This window comes from Bicyclus anynana, chromosome 2 (assembly GCF_947172395.1).
Source record: "Bicyclus anynana chromosome 2, ilBicAnyn1.1, whole genome shotgun sequence".
NCBI classification, from domain to species: Eukaryota; Metazoa; Arthropoda; class Insecta; order Lepidoptera; family Nymphalidae; genus Bicyclus; species Bicyclus anynana.
Window position 1 is genome coordinate 10731724 of NC_069084.1, and position 25733 is coordinate 10757456.

At 36.1% G+C, this 25733-nt stretch overlaps 1 protein-coding gene across 1 annotated transcript in view; it reads left to right on the plus strand.

The window, feature by feature from the left end:
* Window positions 1-25733, plus strand: part of LOC112043219 (uncharacterized) — a 144871-nt gene that overhangs the window by 16180 nt on the left and 102958 nt on the right. The window contains exons 2-3 of the mRNA XM_052887989.1: window positions 18507-18720; window positions 23523-23730. Of these exons, the coding sequence (XP_052743949.1) occupies window positions 18517-18720; window positions 23523-23730 (412 nt within the window). The 5' untranslated portion in view covers window positions 18507-18516. The remainder of the gene's footprint in view (window positions 1-18506; window positions 18721-23522; window positions 23731-25733) is intronic.

The window sequence follows — 25733 nt, forward strand, 5'->3', positions numbered from 1 at the left end:
CATTTTATATATGGATTTCGTAATAAATATTCAGTTGAAAAATATATATTTGATTAATAATTTGAAGATAATATAAACGAAATATTGGTATTTTTGCCAATATTATTAAGTCTTCTCAGCTTTTTATATAATAAAAGATTCCATTTATTTGTGTCCCTTGTAAGTACATACGCTGGCTGATATTTTCTCAGCGGAATGGTTTCCAGCGAAATTGGTTTTCTTGGTAAACTCCTTGAGAGTTTTACGACGTTTTTAAACGTGGTAGAGTTTTCGTTTTATTTCACTACTCTGGCGGTTTGAGTTTAAAACAATTTGTTTTCGGCATACTTGATTACTTAGTCAAAAAGGTACCGCCGCTGCATAAACGGTATGTTCTTGTTTTAGTAATTATTTTTACGCGTAATTAAAAATTATTGGACTTTTGCTTAAAATGTACCCTGATAAAGAACCAAATTTTTTTCTTTTTATGGCTCATGTCATCTATACTAATATTATAAAGTTTGTTGTGTTGTAGGGGGTAATCTCTAGATTTACTGTATCGATTTTGAAAATTATTTTACCACTAGAAAGTCACATTATTAGCGAGTGTCGTGGGCTATATTTTATCCCCGTAATTTCACGAGAACGGGAACTATGCGGTTGAAACCGTGGAGCGTCGGCTAATTTAAGATAATCTGGAGTTTACGTTTCAGCCTCTCTATGTATGCTTGAATAGCTTTCAACCGTTTAGGAGTGGATTAAAATCCTACAAGTCTTATTTCAATCCAACCAATCCTTTGTAGGTACGAACATAGCACACGCTAAATCAGAATATTTAGTGAGCTTCTAAATAAAAGGGAGAATATTAGTCACATAAAAAAAATAAGAACGAACGTATATGTAAGGTATTACATACCATAAGTACATTACCATACATACCGTTCTATTGCATAAAATATTGTAATCGGCAGATTCGTATATGATGCGCCCATAAATCCCATGCGCTAAAAAAGTCTGTGGTTAATATTCTATAAAAAAATATATAATAAGTAGCAACGTATAAAAGACTAACAGATGCCCCGCGGTTACATCCGCGTAATTCGTGAAAATAAGCTGATAATATTATACGACACCCACAAAAATAACTGGGATTTCTATTCAAAATAATTTGGTAAAAGAATTTTCAAAATCGGTCCAGAAATTATCCGACTACAACCTCAAAAACTTTACCTCTTTATAATATTAGTATAGATGTAGGTAGGTACCTAATATTCCATTAAATCTGTTAAGACTGCACTGACGCATGTGCATATTATTATATTAGCAAACACAAGAGATGTTTGCATATTAAGTTATTTATGAACAGCACATGGCTGTGATAACGTTCAATTCAATTGTAAAAAGTAGATTGTATGCGCATCAAACGCGTTTCACTTTTAAGTTACATAGTTATGATCATTTTTATCGTAGTTACTGTAAATATTACTTCATCATTTTGTTTTCTTTCCCGTTTCTACCTCAGAACAGCAAGTAGCCGCGAACTGCTTACGTGATGGATATCCAGGTAATGCGTATTAAACGTTTTACATCTACGTTTCTGATTCGTACAGCGAAAGTTTGAAATGCCCTTCCGGCGTCTGTGTTTCCTGCCTACAGTTTGAATATTTTGAAGGCAAGAATGTATAGGCATCTATTTTTTTCGAGCGAAAGTTTGTATTTCATTAAAAAAAAGAATTCCTCCACATAGATAAGATTAGGTCCACAACAGTACTTCTTTGGGAATATTCTATCATCATTAACAACTCGTATTCGGCTCATTGTTGATCACGAGTCTCCTGTTAGAATGAAAAGGGTGAAGCCTTTGTCGTAGTTTTGGTTATGGCTTTTTTGTGCTCTCCGATGCATGAGACTTTCTGACACTAGGCGCTTTATACTATTTCTGGAAAAAAAAACTTTAGATTAGATTTAATAAACATGCTTTGAAAATTAGAAAAAAATACGTGTGGCACTCGGGGACTGCTGCGGTAAAGCTATTGCATAGCATTTTTAACTTGATACACGATTTGGGTGTTAGGTTTATTTTCGTTACGGAATTTCTTAATTCGGTCGCCGCACTCAAATACCGCGATAAAAGCTATGCAGTAGCTTAAAAGAAAACAGATTTAGTTCGCGCTACGAACTTTTCTAAATTAGCATGACCTATAGAACTTTATGCGTTTGCTGACGCATTCAGCCAGTCATTTGTAAATAACGCGTCAAACATTACGAGCGTGAAAGCAAATTGGAAACATACATTTCTCCTTTCTCTGGCCGCAACCCAGCTCAACTGTATCGTCTGTAAACAAATGTAGGTGCGTGAGATTGGGGAATATCGAATATTGTAGGTAGGTGGTGTACCTACTCGTATTTATATATACGCGAGACGCGAGTGTTTGACGTGACACCACGCCGACGAAATCAATTAGATAGATTGGTGTGTAACTACCTAAATGGTTGTATGCAAAATAGGAAGGGTGGTGACGTTGATGTATCCCTTTGAATAGTATGGTTCACTGCGAATTATTCTGCTTAAAATCGTAATAGTAGGTATGAAGTAGGTATCTATCTCATCATTTAATAGCCTCAAATATCATTATCGTAATTTTCAGCATAGTTTTAATGGTGTTATGAAGCATGGATATTTGCATCTAATTTTAAAATAACATTGTTTTCAATATAATTTACGTGAAAGAATTTCGTATTCGTGAGGCCTTACAGCTCAGGACTCTGATGTTTATAAAATCCTAAGGTCCCGAAGGTCTATAACTGTCGACATCCATCGGAAAATATCATGATAAATATTTTATGTTAACAGTATTTTATCGCTGTTATTAATTAAAAATTTTATAGCTATTAGTGTCCATTTAAGAGCACTTCAGTCTTTAGGGATCACTTACAACAACCATTCCTTTTAAAAATAAGTATCGCGTCTTCATCTTCGTTTGCACAGTCATAATTCAAGATAAACATTTACTAGCTTGTCCTAAATACTTGCGAAAAATAACTTTATTCATCGCCAGCACCAATTTCATGTTTTTGCTTCTATTCCGTTAGATTTTACTGACACAAAGATATCATATTCTGGTATCACTTTCAAAGTTTCAATACTTTGATCAGAGGCAGCCAGGCGAGCTATTGTGTATAATATATTCCTATCTACGCGTATGTACATTGTACATAGTTGGAGGCCGCTACGAAACACATCGCGTATGTACACTGTACATAGGTTTTGTATGATTGATTTGCACATAGCGCACGCACCAACGCAAATACGTACAGCCGCGCTGACGTTGATATATTCCCTGTTATATGTGCCAAGTCAATAGTGTATTATGTATATCTATATAGGACTTTGGCGACCTATCTGGCGCAGTTGGTAGTGCTGTGGTTCTTAAAAGAGAGCTCCTGAGTTCTATTCCCAGCACGGGTCAAATTAGGATTTCATATTTTTTAAATAGGCTCTGGTATGGAATGGCGGTTGGCAGTCATTTTGACGGCCTCCTAGGCTTGATCGTCGGCTGGGCCTAAGGTTTTCTTAATTGGTCCAGGTCTGGCTGGTGGGAGGCTTCGGAAGGCCATTATGAAGTTGACTGTGGTTGCTTTTTAGGTTTCAAGGGTCGATCAAATAAAATAAGTTATCCTAATACATAAAATTCTAAATTGCGAGTGTAAAATTCAAGGTAGGTCCTACCTACATTTTGAAATACGAATGTTAAGTCAATTTATTACTTTGAATATCTAGATATTCAAAGTAATAAATTGACTTAACTTTCTTTCTTTGAATAACTAGATATCAATTTTTTAAATAAATAATCTTAAATATCAAAATTAGCATTACTAATGAAATAATTTCGAGTTTAATCGTAAATAATATTGGCAATAAAATATCTATTTTAAACACAAACTGCATAATTGCATAAATTAATGTTTATCTATATTTAAATTTCATTTATAATATTTTATTAGTAGTAACTATAAAACAGTTTGACCTAACGAGTAATTGTCATTTAGCTAGTCGGTTATACCTACTTACCTACCTAACTAATTAACTATAGTCTTTTTCAGATAGCATGGGTACGGAGACAGTTCGTTAAACTCTTAAGTTTGCCACGATGTACGTTATTAGTGCCTACGTATTATGAACGTCCTAAGGCAACTGTCACCATACTCATGCTATCTGAAAGACACTTTACCTAAATTTGGTTTTGTCGAGTTCAGAATTATTACTTATATGCGATTGTCTCAGCTGGAGCAAATTAGGGTTTATTTCATTTCATAGAGATCGAACGTAGAAACAGATCGTTTATTATGCGAAAAAAATACCAAAACGGCGCGCACAAAGTAGCGGGTATCAACAAATCATGAATCTTTTAAGAACCATTACAAGAATTATAATTTTAAATCACAAAATTATGTCATTATAAAACAACTCATTGAAGCCAGCCAACAGAATTAATTCATTGACCACTCACATAAAATCTTATCAAACTAATATGAACTTTAACTTGTTTAGATATAATATTAAAATTGAAAGTCATGTGCCGCACGCCGGCGCGCATTTATCTCGATAATGACGACGGAAAATAAACCTACAAGCAATAACGTTAGAGTAGCAAATGCTTTGTTTAGTAAATAAACTCAAAACAATTCATTTACTCTGATATCGTACGAGCTGATTTGAGCCTTATTGTAAGGTGACGGAGTCGAGAACGGCTCGATGGGAGTTTTAGTTTTTATCTCGCTATTATTGGCTGATAGCCCATGACCTACGACATGGCAGATGCCGAAGCGCATCGCAAGTTAATCTCATGTCATCAACATTGAGGACGCGGTGACGTGCTGCGAGTGCGGCTTGTAGGTAATTTTTACTCGTTTTGAGTCATACTTTGCGGCGATTAACATTTTAATGAATGTTTTATGTGTATCTTTCACATCCGATAGATTTATCGTCGGCCTTTTATGAGTGTTTCACTAGAATCGTAAAGTAATTTCTGTTATGAGAAACGACGCAGTTTTCTCAAAACTGTGTCACGGCAATCAACTTGATAATTAGATCTAGATGATACCTATTTGCAGTTCTGGTTAAGTGTCGGTGTCCCAAGTCGCTTTAATGTGAACCTGGCTCTAAGTTTGTGAGAGCTCTTACGAGACTAAGGCGCCTTTGTAACCCTCTTTGCTGTAGTTTCAATATGAGTTTAGAGTTCACATATCGCTACTGTTTTATAAAAATAAAAAAAAGTAAAAGCTGTTTTATAATTGTGAAATAATAAAGTTCCACGAATCTTAGCGTCTTAGTGGATTCACCGGGTGTGTGAGGTAGAGGAAAAATCCGAGCATAGCCCTGGACTTGTAAAAATATAAGAAAGTTGTATCTATTAAAGATTCAAAACAAACATATTGCTCTCACTGATAAACGGAATTTGAAGGTTATGCTGGTGGGAGGCTTCGGCCGTGGCTAGTTACCACCCTACCGACAAAGACGTAACGCCAAGCGATTTAGCGTGTGCATGTACGATGTCGTGTAGAAACCGAAAAGGTGTGTGGATTTTCATCTTCCTCCGAACAAGTTAGCCCGCTTCTTTCTTATACTGCATCATCACTTACCATCAGGTAAGATTGTAGTCAAGGGCAAGGGCAAGGGTAAAGAATGAAAAAAAAATGCTGTAGGTTATACGAGGAATATGCTATAATAATAAGATACAGTTTAATACTGTATGGTATGTTATATATATAATTATTCTAAATTTAGTTACTTAATGTAGAATTATAATTAATAATTATATTGCGAACTTGGTATAATAATGAGCTCCACGAAATTTTTTAGACACGTACTAGGTATGTGATGAGGTGCCAAGTAAAATAATTTGAGTTATTTATCCAACTCTATATTAAAATAGGCTAAGATTATATTTTGTATACCGCCGTGTTTACTTGCACACAATAATATTATATTATATGAACCCAACCCCGGCTCCAGCCCGTCTCTCGTAACAGGATACACATCCACGATATGATAAATATAAATCCGGTCTAAATTGCTTGATAAATTTTAGTACCTACTTACCGAATTCCTCAAACTACAAAACTAGGTCATTTGGCGGCATTAAATCTCTACAGTTAATCAAGGTTTTCATTTTTTTTTTATTATAATCACATTTCCGTTTCTCACTAAATCAGTTACATGGATTACTAACAGATGCTCGCGGCTTCGTCCGCAATAACCTCCTTAATCCGGTTCTCTTGCAAAATCCATTTTTAGCGGACGTCTACTAAGTGTAAACTTCATGTTTTTACGTGAATCGGTTTTCGTGATTTTGTGATGATTGACCTTTCGCATATAAATACAATTAATATCACACCTCGAAGTGCCAAAATTATGCTAGAAATTGAACTGGAAATCGAACTTACGACCATCCAGCCATAACGTAACGTGTAGGTACACAACAGCGCCACAGTGATCGTTAAAATTAAATAGAATTCAACTTGACTGACTCGAAAAACAAAAAAAAAACACGTGCGGTGTAATAGAAACTAAAGTTTTCACATGAATGAATTCAAAATTTTACTCGGTTGAAATAAAAAAAAGGTGTCGTGTCGAATTTCGTTCATTACAGACAGACACGCTCTCAGCGTCATTTCACTTTAATTGATTTAGAACGAAACTCACACCATTTTGTTACGTTCTTGTATGCATATCCGCCTGTACCTGACTTGATCACCGAAATAAAACGATTTTGTATACGATTGGATAAAATTCTTTGATTTTAAATATATGTATACGGTGAGCTCGTGAACCCCAGACCTTCGTCATTTTATTAAAGCTGAAAGTTTGTCGGGTCATGCTCCAACCTTAAGTAAGTACGGAAGTCAATTATGGAGTTTGGACCGTGGTGGCTTTGGTATAGTTTAGCAGGTTTAAGGATCCAAGCCCTCAAACGTCTAAGTATGATATTTTTAGCGGCATAATACGAGAAATGATATCCCCAATTGCCAGACACTTAGCTTCATGGCAACCCTTCGCTTGAAGTTTCAAATTAAATAGTGTTGTTCGAAGGGTTGCCACGCGTCGTTAAAGAGTAACAAACATGCAAACATCCATAAAAACTTTCTCGGTTATAATATTAGTAGGATTTAAAAGATATGGCAAATAATCTTTTTAAAAAAATATATCCATAATCTGATACTTCAAGACGTGGATCAAATGTCAGAAACTATTCCCCATATTCATGGATTTCAATGGATTAAGATTTAAACCTCAATTTCTTCAATGTAATGTAAACCTAATGTATTACTGTTTATAAATAACGCCGAATGAGACTAAATAATACCTTCGCCTCAGGTTAAAGAGCACATCAGTGGATTGATATACGTGTCGCTCGCTCAGTTACATGTTGCTTTGTTATATAATTTTGTTTTTCGCTCACCAAGTGGATCTTCTGCTTGTTCTGGTACATAACTATCACAAAAAATGTTTCCAGAAATGTACATCATAATTTTAAAGAAACTTTTTAATGACACGGGAAATAAGAAAAATAAATAAATAAGGGCTGACAAAGTTGCATAAGAACGCTAGTATTTTACTACATATTTGAATCGGAAAAATGTCGATAGCGATTCCGATTGGCGAATCACATTCGCGCCGTGTCGCGCCGGTCGGCCGAGTGTAGCGACCCCGCATTAAAAGTGTATTGACAAAAATAATATTCAGTCAACGTTTTCCGTATAGGCGAGGTGAATTTTATACAGAGCAATCGTATTGCAGAGGTATAATATAAATATTTTTTTGTTAGATAGTTTAATAGACAACTAAATTCAACAAGAAACCCGGCTACCCTTGTAAACAATACAAAATATTATAATATTCTATGTCTTGTATCACATCTGGAACTTTTCTGTTTGTCCACAATGAAATTGTATTCAGTTACTTTAATATTGAATAGAAGCAAAGTTTATTATGGACATAATAACAATTTTATTATGCTATTCTCTGAGGAAAACCAATAAATCCATGCAGTCATGTTTTCAAAGTCCAATAAAAACCAATTCTAAAACTTTTCTAAAACTTTTTTTTAACCTATGAAGGATATTGTTACAGTGTTTAGTGTTATCTTAGCAGAAATTATTATTTATTGTTCATCTATTCACCTATTCTACACAATACATATTATGATGTTATTAGATTTTTTTATTCTTTACATATGTATTATACATATGTATTAGCCCTTGACTACAATCTCACCTAAAGGTAATGTATTATGAGTATCAACACAACAATACTTAATGGAAGCGGGCTAACTTGTTAGGAGGAGAATGAACATCCACACCTATTCTATCAAAAACAGCAATACTAATAAATCATTAACACTTGGATGTTGATTACAGCATTGCAACATTAAATATTTGCAAAAAAAAAAAATGTAGTTATTAATTAAAAGAATAGAATGAAAATCACAAGTACCAAAGTCTGTAGTCTATTGTAATTTCCAAGAAAAATTATTTATATCGAAGGTACATTAGTTACATCTGTTGTCGAGGTGCTCTGTGCCCATGGGATAACCGTTCGTGCTTCGAGGGAAGGGTGGGGCCGCACTGTACACCGAATCTACTTCGCCCACAACTAGAGATGCCATTCTGGATTTAAAAAAGCTGGTACTGGTTTTATTGATGTCAAAATAAACATTCTAGTTAATAACAATACGCATTGTAGATCTGGAAATTGGTACAATGAGATGGTTGAGGAAATCAATTTAAATACCTACATAGGAATATCAACTAAAATATAGGTACATCAAGAAAATATCCCGATAATAACTAAACCAAAACCTAGTGTACTAAACCAAAAGTCCGTTGAAATGTGACGTAGGTACGAGTGTAGGTAAGTGCGAATACGGGCTTAGCTACATGTTGCTTGACTCATTGCCTTAATTAATTTTTTTTTTTATTCTTTACAAGTTAGCCCTTGACTACAATCTCACCTGATGGTAAGTGATGATGCAGTCCAAGATGGAAGCGGGCTAACTTGTTAGGAGGAGGATGAAAATCCACACTCCTTTCAGTTTCTACACGACATCGTACCGGAACGCTAAATCGCTTGATAACTAAATCGCGTGGTAACTATCCACGGCCGAAGCCTTCCACCAGGCAGACCTGGACCAATTAAGAAAATCTCAATCGACCCACCCGGGGATCGAACCCAGGACCTCCGTCTTGTAAATCCACCGCGCATACCACTGCGCCCCGGAGGCTGTCAAAATGTAAACCAGAACACCGAATCTCAATTTAAAGTTAATTTTAAAATCGGACATGTACAAGAGAATCATTATAAATGGTGAACCTACCCATAGTCCACGTTATTTCGCTTCCACTCGTATTTATGTTTCCGCGACATTCGAATATTGATGCCCATTATATTTCAACTCGAAAATAAAAAGCTTTCGCTTCATCCGTTTTTGTTTATATTTCGTTTCGATAATAAAATCAAATAAATACCCATTTGATTGCATATAAACTTCGTTTTATTTACATCGGGCTTTATTCGTTGATTGGGAAAAAGGGTTACTTCGCTGTCGCGGCGCGGTCCCCTTCAACATTTTCTCCTTTCAATCAAATTAATTGACTTAAGTTACTCGTCTACTGGCCAAAATACACTAATTTATTGTAATACTAGCGCTTCGCTTTGACTTATGTGTACTTACTTTTAACCTACCCTACCCCTTCCCTGGGGTAAAAAGTATCCCATGTCCGTGGTGGTACAACTTTCAAAAAGCTCAAGAGACCGGACACCACAAGATGTTATGAAATAGACACTACATTATTATACCTATTTGGGAAAATCACTGGATTTTGCACCAAACAAGCCATAATTCAAATACTTAAAATCCCGCTGAATGTCTCACGACAGATTGCAGGAATAATGAGAGACTAAAAAAAAAAATGTCCGTCTCCTCCCAATTTAAGCCAAATTGGTTATATAAATGGTATATAGCTAACACGATTTTTTTTTACCGGTTTTTACAGATTTTAAAGCCGAAGAGTTTGTTTTAATGCGTTAATATTAAAATTGTTTCGAATTGATAACTTTCCAACATTTTTAAATTAATCATTATTTATATTATTAAAAGTCCATTAATTAAGGAAAGTTCTGGGCTATACAACATTGGGCTACGCGATAATTGTACGCGAGTGAAACTGCGAGGCACAGCGAGGATTTAGCATACCCACTTATTTACGACTAAGTATAATTTCCAGACAAGCAAATCGGAACGTTTCTTTAGTGTGACAGTGTTTTTATTATACAAATGATTAATTTTACCAATAATTGCGTCTGCGAAGTTGAAAGATCAAGGAAGTCTCTGATTTAGAGAAATAGCCATTTATGAACCACAACGCTTAGACTTTAGGCTTTTTCAGTAATACTTAGTTATTCAGGTGATTAGGTCACTAAAGATGCAAACATGTTACACTGATATTACGAGTACTTGAGCATTGGATTGTAATTATGAATGAATTTATATTCAGTGTGGTAGCGCCCGCGAGCGAAACCGGTTCAAACTGGATTGCATCAATCATTACGCAACTAGAAATGGGAACTCAGTTGCTAACTCGAGTTCACGAACATTAGATGAATTGGTTTGTACCAACTACCAACACATTATGTGCACAGTGCGGGGGCGAGACGATTTATTTGTTTTGGGATTTGTTTCTATCTTATTATTTTTTTAATGGATTAAGTTAAACTAATATTTCTTACTAGCCAACGCCCCGCGGTTTCACACGCGTAGGTCACGGTCCCGTGTGTATACGTTGATAATATATAGCCAATGACACTCACAAATAACGTGGTTTTCAGATGGTAAAAGAATTTTCAAAATTGGTTTAGCAGATTCAGAGGTTACAACCCTTTATTACCACAAACTTTACCTCTTTATAATATTAGTATCAAATCAAAATTCATGTATTCAATCAGGCAAAATCAATTCATCAATTTCAATTTTCAACTAATTAGAGAGGAACAGGAATATTGTTCGTATTTAAAATATATATTAGACGCAAAAGATTCAGCTGTTTGTAAGTTGTAAATGTTTTCAAGTATCAAAGTATTACATGTTAGCTAATAAGTTGGCCGAGTCAGCAGTTTAGTAGGTCAGTCGGCGTCACGAAATCTGGTTTTATTGTGCACCGACCTTTTTTACTTTAGGCTTTCCATGAAAAATATTTTCAAGTCCGAGTGGGTTTTAGTTTTTAGGTGGTGCATTAAGTGGCGTGCACTTCATACATGCATTAAAGTACTGCATACCCTAAGAGTTGTTTTCATAATGCTTATTAAATGATTTTCCCAGTTTGATTAATCTTTTCTTACTAGTGCTTACCCTGATCGACAACCTTATGCACGCCACTCTTACTAGTGCATACCCTGATTGTCAACCTTGTGCACGCCACTCTTACTAGTGCATACCCTGATGGACTACCTTATGCACGCCACTGGGTGCATCGAAATATTACCTACCCAGGTTCCCTGGTATATTATCCAATTATTTTACAAATTCAGTAGATGCTTGCTATGAGCAGATAGGATTATTTCCAACCAAAATCATTTCTCCTTTGTCTGCGTTTCATGGTTATTTAGCAACGTAAGTAGTATTATATCGTACGTCACAAAAGGAATAATCCCTATATGTGATCCATACATACCCAGCTCTGCCAGTATATAACCAAATCCTATATCAACATCGGCATATGTATGATATCAGATATGCGAGCAATATTCCCGTTTGCTCCTAAAACAATAAGGCTCTGTATTGCTTAAACTAACCATAACAATACCAAAGCCTGCAATTGGCGGTACAAGCATATACACCTATTGTATTGGCTATCCGTCTGTCGTATGACTGCACGTCGCCTAAGGTAACCACGCAATATGTTACAGTTTGCAGTATTAAACAAACCATCCCTGTTTAGTCCCACAAACTTTTCTGACCCGGTGGCCAAAACTGGAACCTACGTCACAGAGGTCGTCATTTTTCAGCATATTCACAATCCTTGACGTATGCTAGTTGACATATACGAAATTGAGATTCTATGTAAAAATGTCATTCGGTGCCTACTGGTGGATATCACACAGTAGGTAAATGACATTTTGTCAAATGATTTGATGTTTAGTTTAATAGGATGATAATAAAGACCACAGTAATTTCTTTCATAGTCCAATGTTGCATACGCACTTTCTTGGGACATATCACACGAAGCGCTGACACTCCATGACTTGTGGTGCAAGGAAAGGTGGATGGCCCAAAGCGCGTGGTAGGTCACCAATCCGCTAGACTGACTAAGTGAAAACCGCTCTCCATGGTTCGTTCCACGAACGTGCTAGGAGAGCCACATTACGAGATGAATGGCGACGGATTGTGAGGCTTGCCACCACACCCAAATAACGACCACGACCACTGTCAAGAGTGTAGCGATAAAGAAGGAGAATAAAGCCTAAAATAGTTAATAGGCCAACGTGACAGCGATGATATCGAAGTCCGCGCGGGGCACAACACTGAATATGACACCGCCCCAGTGCAAGATAGCGAGCAATCGCAGTCCGCGTGGGTCAACTGGACTGACACTCAAGACGACCCATAGGTCACAAGGCCTTAGCCCCGAAAGGGGCTGGAAGAAAATGACCGGGGGAGCAAGATCCCCCGGGCCTTATCCAAGCAAGGTGGCTAAGCCTCGAGGCACGTACTGACCCGGATTTATCATCTGGGAGGAGGTGACCTGCCTGCCATTTTGCACAACATTATTTAATTTTTTTTTCTATTATTGATCATAAGTGTCCCGCAATTATCTTTTGTGATACTGTTTAGCAATACGTGGATTATCTACTTATTCAATTAAGCATAATAAGAAAAAAAATCACAGAATAAATTACTTTCTCACTTGGAGTTACTAATATTACTTGTTTATAAATTGGATTACGCACAAGTTAAATCTCAGGATCTTTTCATATATCATAATTTCGTCGTTTATAAATATTATCATAATCCCTTATTTAATCTTCGTAAGTAGTGCACCATATTACCTTCAGTGCTCTCTGAAATGTCACTCTTGGGAAAACCCATCAGGTTGCAGGTTAATACTGTTAATACTTTCATACACTTCATAAACATAAGTATTTATTTGTTTCATATCTATGCTATTTACTATATATTCAGCTTGCATTTCGTTATCACAAGCTGCTGCTTGAGTGTTGAGAAATGACTTATACTTGTAGGTAGTTACTAATTACTAATTTAAATAAAAATAAAAAATATAAAATTATTTAAAATATAATTTTATACTTTTTTTATTTATTCAAATCTTGATAGAAAGGGGCAAGGCATTAAGTTGCGCCCCTGTTTGTTGCTATACTATTATTTTTGACATAAAGTTTCAAACAAACAATTCTATATTATGCAAAATTTCTTCAGTAGAAATTCAAATCATGGAAACAATCTGACCTCTTTTTCTAAAATTATGAATGAAATTTTGCAGGCTTGTTAATTTCTGGTAGCAATACATTGAAATTTTATTTGAATAATTTAACGCTGAGCTATATTGATTTAATATTGCAGGAATGTCCAGAAATAACAATTTTTGTCATGGACTCCTACCGTACCTACCAGTATGTAATTATTATTTGCGTACGCATTTCGTACAAAGGGTGTAGGGTTTATCGGCGGACAACACTCGGGGGTCTTTAATCTACCCCCTGAATTTCGTCCTGTTATGTCCTAAACTGAAAACGCAAGTACATAGGTATACAGAATCGTCTGACGATGGATTTTGTGATAATGACTGTTGGCTGATTGCAGACTTTGGAATACCTTTAATTTAGAAATAAAAACTTTACATTCATTATTATATACTAACCTTTCCTTACTTATTGATGGTTGCCATCAAACTTTGATAATAATGGAAGACGATTTCAAAATACTAGAAAGACTTTCGGAAGACAATCTATATTAATATTATAAAGCTGAAGGGTTTGTTTGTTTGTTTGAACGCGCTAATCTCAGGAACTATTGGTCCGATTTGAAAAAGTCTTTCAGTGATTGACAGCCCATTTATCGAGGAAGACTATAGGCTATATTCCTACGGGAACGTGAATCATGCGGGTGAAACCACGCGGCGTCTACTAGTACTTATACATGTATATATGTATAAAACGGAAAACTATCATGAGTTTTCTCTTAAGGATTTAAATTTTTAAATCAAAGACAAATCCTCCAAATGTTAATGATGGACACACACAAAAAACAGCGAACCTCATAAGTATAATAAAAACGCCGTACAGGCTTTATATTTGTTAGAAGCAACATTAATCAATTTTTTCCTATATTTATTATTGGCAAAACGTATTTATTTTGATGTCCTTTTTATATATAGATTTCGGTTTAAAGATATATGAACCTCTTTTACTCTCACTTTCAGATAATGCATTCCATTCAGGTTTGATAAAACTAGTCAATCATTTACTATCTCATTAGGCGTGATGATAATAATAAACGTGTAACACTTAACGTTAATCAATTTTCCTCCAAGATAATGGATTTGTTAATAGACATAGATTATTATTAGATGCTTTCACACAACTACCTAATTAAGTTGATTTATTAAAATTAAGTTATAAATGGAAGTAGGTTATGTAATTAGCACATATATAAGTGTATATCATGGCATACAATATGCATTAATTATTATGATAGAATCGAAACCTGCTAGGCCAGCTGGCCTATTCATTAATTGGGTCTTTTATAAGAACCTATTAAAATAAACGTCAAATCAATTGAGAAATGCCATCTACCTACTGTATGATATCCACGAAGAGTTGTCAGTAGGCACGAGATGACATTTGTTACATAGAATAATAATTTCGTACATATCAACTAGCATACGTCAAAGATAGTGAATTAGCCTACTGAAGCCTTAATAGTTGCACCCTTAATAAGATTTTACTCAACACCGAGAGATCATGGGTTCAATCTCCGCTCCTGGATTATTGTTGTACCCACCCCTAACACAGTTTGACCGATTAATTGAATAAAATGTAATTAAAATAATACTTTTTGAATTTATATGAGTTTATCACGAAAAAAAACTGCAGTAAATGGCTTTAGTACCTACTACATTACCTAATTGAGCCAACTGTAAGTAATTTGAAACGATAATATATTTGTCATCATGGAATCCTTATGGATTCCAACCTTATGGTTGGAATGAGGTTAACAGTTCCAAATGTGCAGATGTAAGGTTATTCATTACTTGCGTCACACCGTGTATACGTTTATCAGTAAATCAATAATCGAGAGCTTATCGGTCCCGCATCGATCATCCGCGTGTCGTTGCCCTCTGTTGGCGCTCAGGGATCAGTATTAATGCCATCGATTTTATATATCGCTGCGCTTATATTGGATTTTATCTACTCTCATATCATAAAACCTCAATTATGAATAAAAAATATATACAGGATGCTCGGGAGCATTTCCCATATAACTGTAGAGTTGTATTCTTTAAGGAAAATTATTGAATATTTTCGGAGTATAAAATATTTTTTTTTGTAAATAGACCTTAAATTGTGTCCCTTCTATTGCATTCTTATATTATGACCTAGCTAAACTTATTCATTGATGAATATCATGAAGAGCTTAGAAGTGAAGTGCGGAGTGCCAGTTGCAACATCTCGTCGATATCGACAGTCTTACCACTACGATTACGTATTTTAAAATGCAAAGGATAGATAAAGGCATGTGTTACATGGATAGCCGGAATTATTTGAATTAGTTTATATGAAAACATAAAAAGATTTTTTTTTGTTAAAAAAAAATTGTTACACAGTTCGGCTCCTCTATGTCTCGTCGATATCGACAGTCTTACCACTACGATTACGTATTTTAAAATGCAAAGGATTAATAAAGGCGTGTGTTACATGGATAGCCGGAATTGTTTGAGTTAGTTTATATTTAACACATAAAAAGATTTTTTTTTCTGTTAAAAAAAATTGTTACACATTTCGGCTCCTCTTTGTCGACTTGTCAACACCTTGAAGTTATGAAAAATACTCCCGAGCACTCCGTATAATGACATGTATATTGTATATATCTAATGTTCACGTGGACATGTAGTGAAATTATTATTGTGGGTATTGTTTTACAATTTATTGTACAGATAGAGTTCTAGATATAAGTGTCCCTTTTATCAATCTTACTTCGTTCAGTTTATAAAAGAAATTCTAGTTTTAAAAATTTAAGTGTTCCTTGCATGCCCTGCTAATTGGTGCTCTGTTAAAAAAATTTAATTTGTTAATTGTAGTCTCTTTATATGAATGAATAAATTCGCAGAAAAATCTAATCTACCCAGATAGCTCAACATGTAGAAACGCTAAAGCAGGGCACGTAGTTCGAAGAGCGGTTGAACTTTGGGGTCCTAAAATGCTGGAAAGTCGACCCCGCACCGGAAACCATCAGAAACGCAATATTGGTCAACCCCCCCAGGCCCCAATAGATAGACGAACATTCATGGCAGGCGTCTACAGATCCGCATCGTACGTATCGGCCGCATCTCATCAAACGGATTTTTAATTTTACGGTAGATAAAAACCGTGCGATGCGGATCAGTGGACGCACTTGTTTGAATTTCTATACAAAGAATACTAAAATCCGTTTGATGCGATGCGCTCGAGACGTACGATACGGATCGGTGGACGCCTGCTATAAACGGAAGCCGGCTGGATACAGGCTGTAGGCGGAACAACGAGGTGTTAGGAATACGTTGCAGGCCTCCGTGGCGCAGTGGTATGCGCGGTGGATTTACAAAACGGAGGTCCTGGGTTCGATCCCTCGCTGGGCCGATTGAGATTTCCTTAATTAGTCCAGGTCTGGCTGGTGGAAGGCTTCGGCCGTGGCTAGTTACCACCCTACCGACAAAGACGTACCGCCAAGCGATTTAGCGTTCCGGTGCGATGTCGTGTAGAAACCGAAAAGGGGTGTGGATTTTCATTCTTCTCCTAACAAGTTAGCCCGCTTCAATCTTAGACTGTATCACTTACCATCAGGTGAGATCAGTCAAAGGCTAACTTGCATTGCGTTATCCACGTCCAGTTGTGGAAAAGTCTACGAATGAAAAAAAATATTTTGCAAAGCCTGCGTGTAGGTATCACAAGCTAACAAAAGAAAAAAACAGACCATTTTCTCCATCGATTAGATAATATCAACGTACGAAATTGGATGAATAAGTACAGATTAACTTTGCTATCATCCTGTCTAATAGTATCTAAATATTAAGTTAAATCTAGTTTTTAGATTATCTTAAGTTAGAGCGATGCCGCTGACAAGCTATTATCGGAGCTATAAAGATAATTTTAATATACTTTATCTATATTATTACTTACGTTGTACTTAGATTACAGACAATTTCTTATAATTTAAAAATTATACAATTCCTTTATCAAACGAACAAGAAAATTAATTTGCTTTTCCGCGAATTCCTGGCAATCTGTCTTCTTTATCCCCGGACCAGCGTTATCATTTTATTATTATATTTTTTGCAGGGAATATTTTTTTAAAGTAATATATCACTCACAAACTATATACATATAAATGTATTGTATTTTCATTCATTATTAGCGGACGCTCGCGACTTCGTCCGCGTGAAAATCGATGTAAAGTTTCAACTCCTATTCCACCCCGTTCTATTAACATTTTCGCGTGACATATTTCATCTCCTAATCATTTTACAAGCAAAGTTTTTTTTTAATATACTTACCATAATCGTTCACAATTTATCACGAAAAGTGGATAAACGAATGATAGCAAAAAGACTCGATCCGACTATAATACAATCTGGAAGTCCGATCTACTCCTTTAGTTTTAGAAACAGCCGCGTCTGAAATAGGTAGTTGGTCCGACACAATTTCTATGACATACTAACTACGAATAACCCTTCTCATTCTGAAAGGAGACTCGTGCTCAACAGTAGGCCGAATATGGGTTGTGAAGATGCTCGTAATTACGTATTAGATTTGTTATATTTACTGTACCTACCTAATTTATTGAAAAAAATACGTAAAAATAGATTTTATAATATTTTAAGTAGGTATATTATGTATTAAATTGAATAGTCACCGACATAGCTCAACGATTCGAGAAACTGAAGTGGCAATGGGTGGGCGTTGGAGTCCCAAGGTGCTGGAATGGCAACCCTACTAAAAAGCGCAATGTTAGTCGACACCCATCCAGGTGGACTGACGATATCAGTCAGTCAGCGAGTCGCAGGAATCCGCTGGATTAAGGCGGCTCAGGATCGTGATGATTGGAAGTCCATACGGCCTATGTCTTTCAGTGGACGTTCATCGGCTGATAATATGATGATTATGTAAAAAAAGTTGCGAGTGTTTGAAGCGTACACAAACCAACTTAACATTGTTATTTGAGCCGAATAATCATAGTATGTTTCCTTTGTTACAGTTTCGCGGCAATGGAAAAGGCGAAGGCGTACATAAAGAGCTCGCTGAACGCGGGCGGAGGCGGCGGCGGCGCGGGCGCAGGCGCCGTGATCGCGGGCAAGTCGCCCGCCTCGCCCGCGCGCCGCGACCCGCCCGCCGAGGAGCGCGTGTGCTTCGTGTGCGGCGTGGCGGGCTTCAGCGACCAGTACACCATCCGCGTGAAGCCTGACCCGCAGGTCGGTGACACACTGGGTACAACGTACATACATAAAGCTTCCAGTACACAATGGCTTGTGATCACCACCACGATCGACAATAGGGACTAGGTTTGAATAAATTGATTTTTATGATACATTCGGGTAAATAAGGTCAATGTTAACTAATTTATACAAAAAAAACCAAAAAAAATGTTTGGATATTTGCAAAATAAATAAGATTATAAAATTTCATTTATCAATTTTTTTTTTATCGTAATTAGATAAAAATTCATACAGTTCTAGCTTCCTTACATTAAATGTGACATTTTTTAATAAATGAACTATAAACATAAACGCACAAATAACAAAGATATTAGTGATTTTGTTTGTAACGATCAGTGAGCCAACGACGTCATTAGTTCGTGTCATTTTGTATATAGCGTTTTTCAGGGATCCGCGGCAGCGCCACAAATCTGACTCTTTAAATCCCTGTAACTCCGAAAGTAATGATCTGCGATCATTACTTTACATATCCTGTTACTTTTAGAAAATTGCTTTACTATTAGCATACTCTTAATTTATATACAATTTAAAAAACTGTCATCATCCTTATTGTCCGCCACTATGCACCATCACCCCCTGTACACAATAGCGATTGCCTGTAGTGGGCCAGCATACGCCATTGTGTACTGGACCCTTTAGAGAGTGCTCAGGAACCTCCACGATCTAGTTCCTGCTTTTCCCTTCTACCACAGAACAGTGAGACGCCGTTGAGGGTGGTGCTAAACGTTCTGCCGTGTTATACATTACGCTGTATCTTCAGGTTAGGTTGTTTGTGGTAACACTCATAAATGAGGACCTCACATGGTTACATCTACTGGCATTTACATAATTTTATGAAGACTTACAATTATGCTGAGAAGTGCATTTTTAGTATACACTGTTTCTAATAAATAATAAGGGAATAACTGTGATTTCTCAAAAGTGGTTTTTTAAATATATGGTGTTTTTTCATGGTACGGCAGCGTTTTGCTTCTACGTTCCGAATTGTGTTTGTGTGGAATGTACACAATCTTAACACCTTCGATGCAATAGTTAATAGTTTCTAGACAAGAGTGTCCCATCCCAGACCTGATCATTGCTTTCCATCAGGATTGTAACGATGTCCAATATAGAGCCAGTCTCTATAGGAGAGAGGATATTGAGCTTAGACCGATCACACTGTTGTAATGCGGGGTTACATAAGGGTGATATTGTGACATTTTGTAACGTAATCGTTACAAATTGATAGTTATCTATCAGATGTTAATGAATCTAGCTTGGATCGACGCTACCAACTCTTAGAATTATGAGGGAGTTAGTGGGTAACTTACTATGACGCTCATTATTGATTGAAAAGGGAGGGAGAAAATTGATTCTAGATTCTCCACGAAATTAAAGATTCGTGAATACTGAATTTAAACAAATGCTTGACAGATTGACGACTGTGATATAAACAATGTATTTGAAGTCCAACTTTAATGGAACCAGTTCAGGCTGGTTCGTAACAATGAATCGTTTTAAACAATTGACACAGAGACCCCTGGCAATTCCTCCTCGTTGACATGACGCGAAGCCAAGAAATGAATTTGTTTTGGTTTGATATTGTTTTCTTTTGTGTTCAATTACGCGCTACTTTGAATGAAGTTTGAAACCTCAAATGTTCAATATTTCTAAGACTGAATATCAAAAGTTTCTGTGGCCGTAACCCCACCTGTTTGATTATATCGTACGTATTTCGAAACTTCTTTTTTGTTTGGAAAAGGGGGAAAACCTTTTGTGTTTAAAACATTTAAAACTTTGTAAAAGTTTTTATTGTTTGTTTGCCTTTTCATAAATGTCTCTTGGCGTAGGTATGTATACCCTCAGAATTCAGAAAAACACCAGAAGGGGTGATCGCGCAAAGAAGTGAAGCCATTAAAATCACATTTTTTATGAATAACTACCCAACAAGCGATCAGTCACTCCAGTGTATGCCGTGTTGTTTGACGTGCTACACAGGTGACAAATTAAATTAAATTATGCCGTCTTGTGCTATTCCTGTGTGTAAAAATGTCGTTGGTAAAAAAAAGAAAATGGATGGGATCACATTTCATATGCAAGAAAAATATTCTTATAAAATATTATTGAATATTTTTACCGTATTTAGTTGTCACAGAAACTGGTGCATCAATTTTGTAAGTACTGCCAATGTAATGATTTTGGTTTTCCCTAATTTTAATTTATATTCAAAGATTAATTACCTATTTAGGTAAAATATTAATCAACTAAATAGGTAGGTATAGGTTCAGGCAAGTAATTTGAAAATGGCGGTAATCAGCGCAGGTGCAATTATAAAGAAAGTGTAAAATAATCTTAAAGCTTTGAAATCTTACAAATAACGGTGGCGTGCTATATTATAATAAGTTCGTTTGTTCTTGTTTGTTTGTGTACCTAGGAGTGATTACTTAAATAAAATGTTTTTTCTTCAAAACACATACTTATAATATATTAAACCAATTCCATGGCCTTATTAAGCATCATAATATTAAAAACATAAAATTTAGAGAAATAAGACGAAGTTTTAATAACTTTGCATGCGATTGTAATGACATTAACTTGTTGCTATGGATAAATTAACATTTAATACGATGAACTGTACCCTTATTACTTACACTTATTTACCCTTATTTTAACAGCGTAATAAACTAGCAACATATTACGCGGGTGGGAAGTGTGACGAGTTGCTAGAATTTTTGGACACACTGCGCGCTATACATATAATGATATCTGAACGTGGCTTCTGGTTTTTCTGTATTCTGAGTGTATAACTTACCATTTTATCGTTATATAACTTTTTAGTTAGTTAATTGTAATAGTATGTTATAGTTAAATTCTTTATTTCGGTTTATTCTTAAATTATTTTCTCCCAACTTGAGGATGTGTTTCACCAACCTATAAGGAACCTTTAACTGGACAATTTGTTAGGATCACTATTGCAACCATGTGAAATTGATATGAGGATTCCTAAAAAAAATATGAAACTCTTCTATAATCGTTTGTTAAATTCACTACGCCTACTATGAACTTGTGAAGAAAGAGCACTAGTGGGATGCTACATCCTATTCTTCGGCTGCATTATGTCATAATGTAGCGTCGTAAAAGGTGGACTCGCATTTCAATAAACAATAATACATTTGTGCAGGAGCTGTGTTTTGTCTCTTTGTGTACATTAGATATACTACTTAAAAAACGAGATAAGTGCGAGTCGCACTCTACCAAGTGTTCCGTACAGATCATTTTTCGTCATAAATCGGAAATTACCGTATAAATATTAATTCATAATCTGTTTAAGTTTGTGCTAATGAATCCCTTTCATACCATATCACTTAAAACAAGGTTAACTCAGTTTAAAAATTTTAATTTTATGTAATTTGATTACTAAAACTTACCTATAGTTTTTAGATTCACCCCTATGCTTGCGGTTTAAGACGATATTATTTGCCAATCTTATAGTTTAGTCGAAATATATTATGTTTTTAATGGCATAAACGGCCGTATCTTATGTTAGCTTAGAAGGTTGATTTTTTAACAGCTTCCAGGGACTGTATACCTGAACATGTCATGGCTTTAGGTTCAAATCCATACGTCCTCGCATGCTTGAGATAAAGGGACATACGGACGACATAATGATTCTACAAGGGTTCCGTTTTTTTTAAATGCACGGAACTCCAAAACCTACTTTTCATACGAGTTTCTCACTTTAAATTAGACATGGGAGCTTATATTTTTTCCCATAACATAACTAACATTTTCACATACATTCACAAGTACTTACGCCTATTGTGTTTATTTTATCATGTGCTCGTAGTGCGTAGGTGAGATATTTGAATCTGTTCGTCAGATTTAATAACTCATATAGGTACATAGTCTTTTTCAAAATTTCGTAAAGTATAATTTCTAATGTGCTCTTAGTAATTTTTAGATATAATATATCTACATGACCAAAACTGCGTTATCGATGAAACTGGAACCCTGGCATATAATGAATACCAGTGCCCGAATGCCTCAACAATGCCTTAACAATTCACTTAACAAATCTTAATTCCATTCTTAGCCTATAGTTTCTACTAATTCACTTCACAAAATATTTTTACCACGAACTACGAGTAAGTAACTAAAATATGCAAATGCGAATTATTTTTTACACGTTCTCAGATGTACAGGAAGGCAAAAAGTGCACTTAATTTAGTAAAACTAACGATTACTTCACAAACGTGCAAAAATATTTTTATAATGTAAAATTATAAGATCCTTCCATTCGAATTTCGGCCACGACAGTTAAGGCTAAAGTCTCAACCGTCGTCTCGTAGTGCATCTGAGCATAAGATATTCTAATGTACAAGTGTGAACGCAAAAACCGTTGTACTCTTTTTCTCACTCTCATAGTGTGCAAGCAAGCAAACTACTCGACCGGAAAGAGATTAGGCTCAAGACCGACCAGTCTTATTAAGGGTATCCAGCAGGAACTACAGGGCCTTTAGACTAGTTACACATCAATTATCTTTCAACTAAATGTAACGCTTCAAAACTAGGGTAGACATTCGTCGATATAACCGATCAATCGGAAATGTCATTCCCATATTTTTTTTTGAAGCGTTGGCGTTTGTAGAAAGAGAATTGGTGTGTAACTTGGCTGCAGGCATTGATTTTATTTTTAATGAATGATGATTTTGTTTTGGTGGCCTGACTTTGATTTCACCAGATATCCCTACGGTACCGATGAGAAGTCATGACGTGTAAACACGTGACATTGTCCGCAGAGCTCCGAACCGTACTTCCCTTTCCTGGGAGCTGCCCATTCCGCCCCCACTGGCTACCGCACCGAGGGCGACGAGGAAGGGACGGTGCGCTGCTGCTACGTGTGCTACACCCTTCTGCGGCAGCAGTGGGAGCAGTACGACAGGGAGAACAAGCCGCACAGTCAACGGTTCTATTGGATGAAGAGGCTCGATGGAAAACCTTTTATTGGTAAGTTTGCTTGAGACGATATATCTTAGCATTACATGGATTGACCGTGCGGGTGCCGAGTCCATCGTGTGACACAAGAAAACCTCCGAGCAGATCCCCGGACTTGTGACCGATGGTGAAGGGTTAAGGACGTCCTTGGCAGTTAACTAACACTCCCCTTTTCTACTCGTGTTGTTCTCACTGCCTACAAATTTGGTAAGATCCTACTAGAGCAGCTTTGAATACCCTTTTTAATATAGAACTTGCTGCAATCCTAGTGAAGCCAAAGTCTTTTAGCAAGTTATAGAGAGATTTTGCTGGTAATCTCTTCTACGGCGTAGAGACTAACCACATAGGCATTTTTAGTTAGTCCATTTGTTAGAACATAATATTTATTCACTTTTACACTGTGGTCCTTCGGAATATTAGTCGCAATGTTAGTGATTTCTTTCAACAATTTATACGTACATATGTTCCCTAACATACTCTATTAAAAATAAATCCGGAGCTCCAAGCAACCGGTAGTTACGGCTTCAGAATGAGGAACTGTTATACTCAAGGACACTTTGACTCCTGTGCTGTGGGCCTTGTCTAAGGTTTACTCAAGACAATGTACTGAAACAACTGGAATAATGACTAACTGTCAAGTCATAAGTATCATCATCTTCATCCCGTTTTGAATCCCACTGCTGAGCCAGGCCTCTGCGTATTCTTAAAGAAGGGAGGATTAAGGAGGTCTACCCTTACTTATATTAGAAGGGAGGCATAGGCCTTAGCTCCCCTGTGCACGCTGCTACAACGTGAGTCTGTCAATTATTAAATACTGCTTTATATTAAACTAGCGGATGCCCGCGACTACTTCTGCATGGAACTCATTTGTTCACAAATCCCGTGGGAACCATGGATTTTCCAGGATGAAAAGTAGCCCATGTGTTAATCCAGGATATTATGTATCTTCATTTTAGAAGTCAACCAAATTGATTCAGTGTTTGCGGCGTTAAAGAGTAACAAACATCCAAACAAATTTTCGAGTTTATAATATTAGCGGTATGTCATTTTACAAGTAAAATATAATCGTAACAGAAACGCAAAGTAGAATATAAGATCAAATCAAAATCAAAGTAAATTACTCACCTACATTTGTATGTGAAGTCGTGAAGAGATTTAAAAATAATTACGTAAATAGAAGTATTGTGAGTAGGTACCTACTTTCATGTCATAAAAATATTTTATGATAAACTAATGTTCCATTGTTGACATCATGCCGACGTAATATAGATAAGATCTGTTATCAAAACATGGCAATATGTTCTCGTGATTTGTAATCACATTTCACACTTCGAAAAACCCGAGGATGTAGAATTACAGATACATTTCTTTGACAAGTGAAAGAAATACCGTTTGTTAGCAATATTGTAGTATGCTTTCTAAGAATATGTGATAGCTATAATTTATTAATAGTTCAAGTGCGTGACTCCACTCAAGGTCCTTTTCTGCCATTCTAGGGTCTTATTTTAGTTACAGTTCGATTTGTTAATTAAGTTGTCCTGACAAATAATGTGAATCATAACCGTTGTTCAACATTCTTCATAAGGTATCGTTACAGAAGCTACACATGCTCTAAAATAGCATGCTAAAAACGTGCTATTAAGTATGCTCCATACGAGCGTGCTCATCATCAGTTTACATTTTCTAGCAATAAGCATGCAATTTTTAAGTATGCACCTGAATAAGAATGCTTAAAAGCATCATTCCAATTACACATGCTAATTTGTTTCTATCGCTCTCAGTCCATAGTATCGTGTTAGACAGGGAGAGATGAAAGGGAAGAGAACGCAGAATAGCAATGCTGATCGACTAGCATACTCAATAAGCAAATTCAGACGCTGAAAGCACGCCCCCTTCCACCCGCGCAGCAAGTAGCATGCTCATAAATCGCACGACTGTTGATTCTTGAGCAAGCTCGAAATAAGCATGGTCATTATTAGCAATGTTGCGATACACATGCTAATAAGTAGCAACTG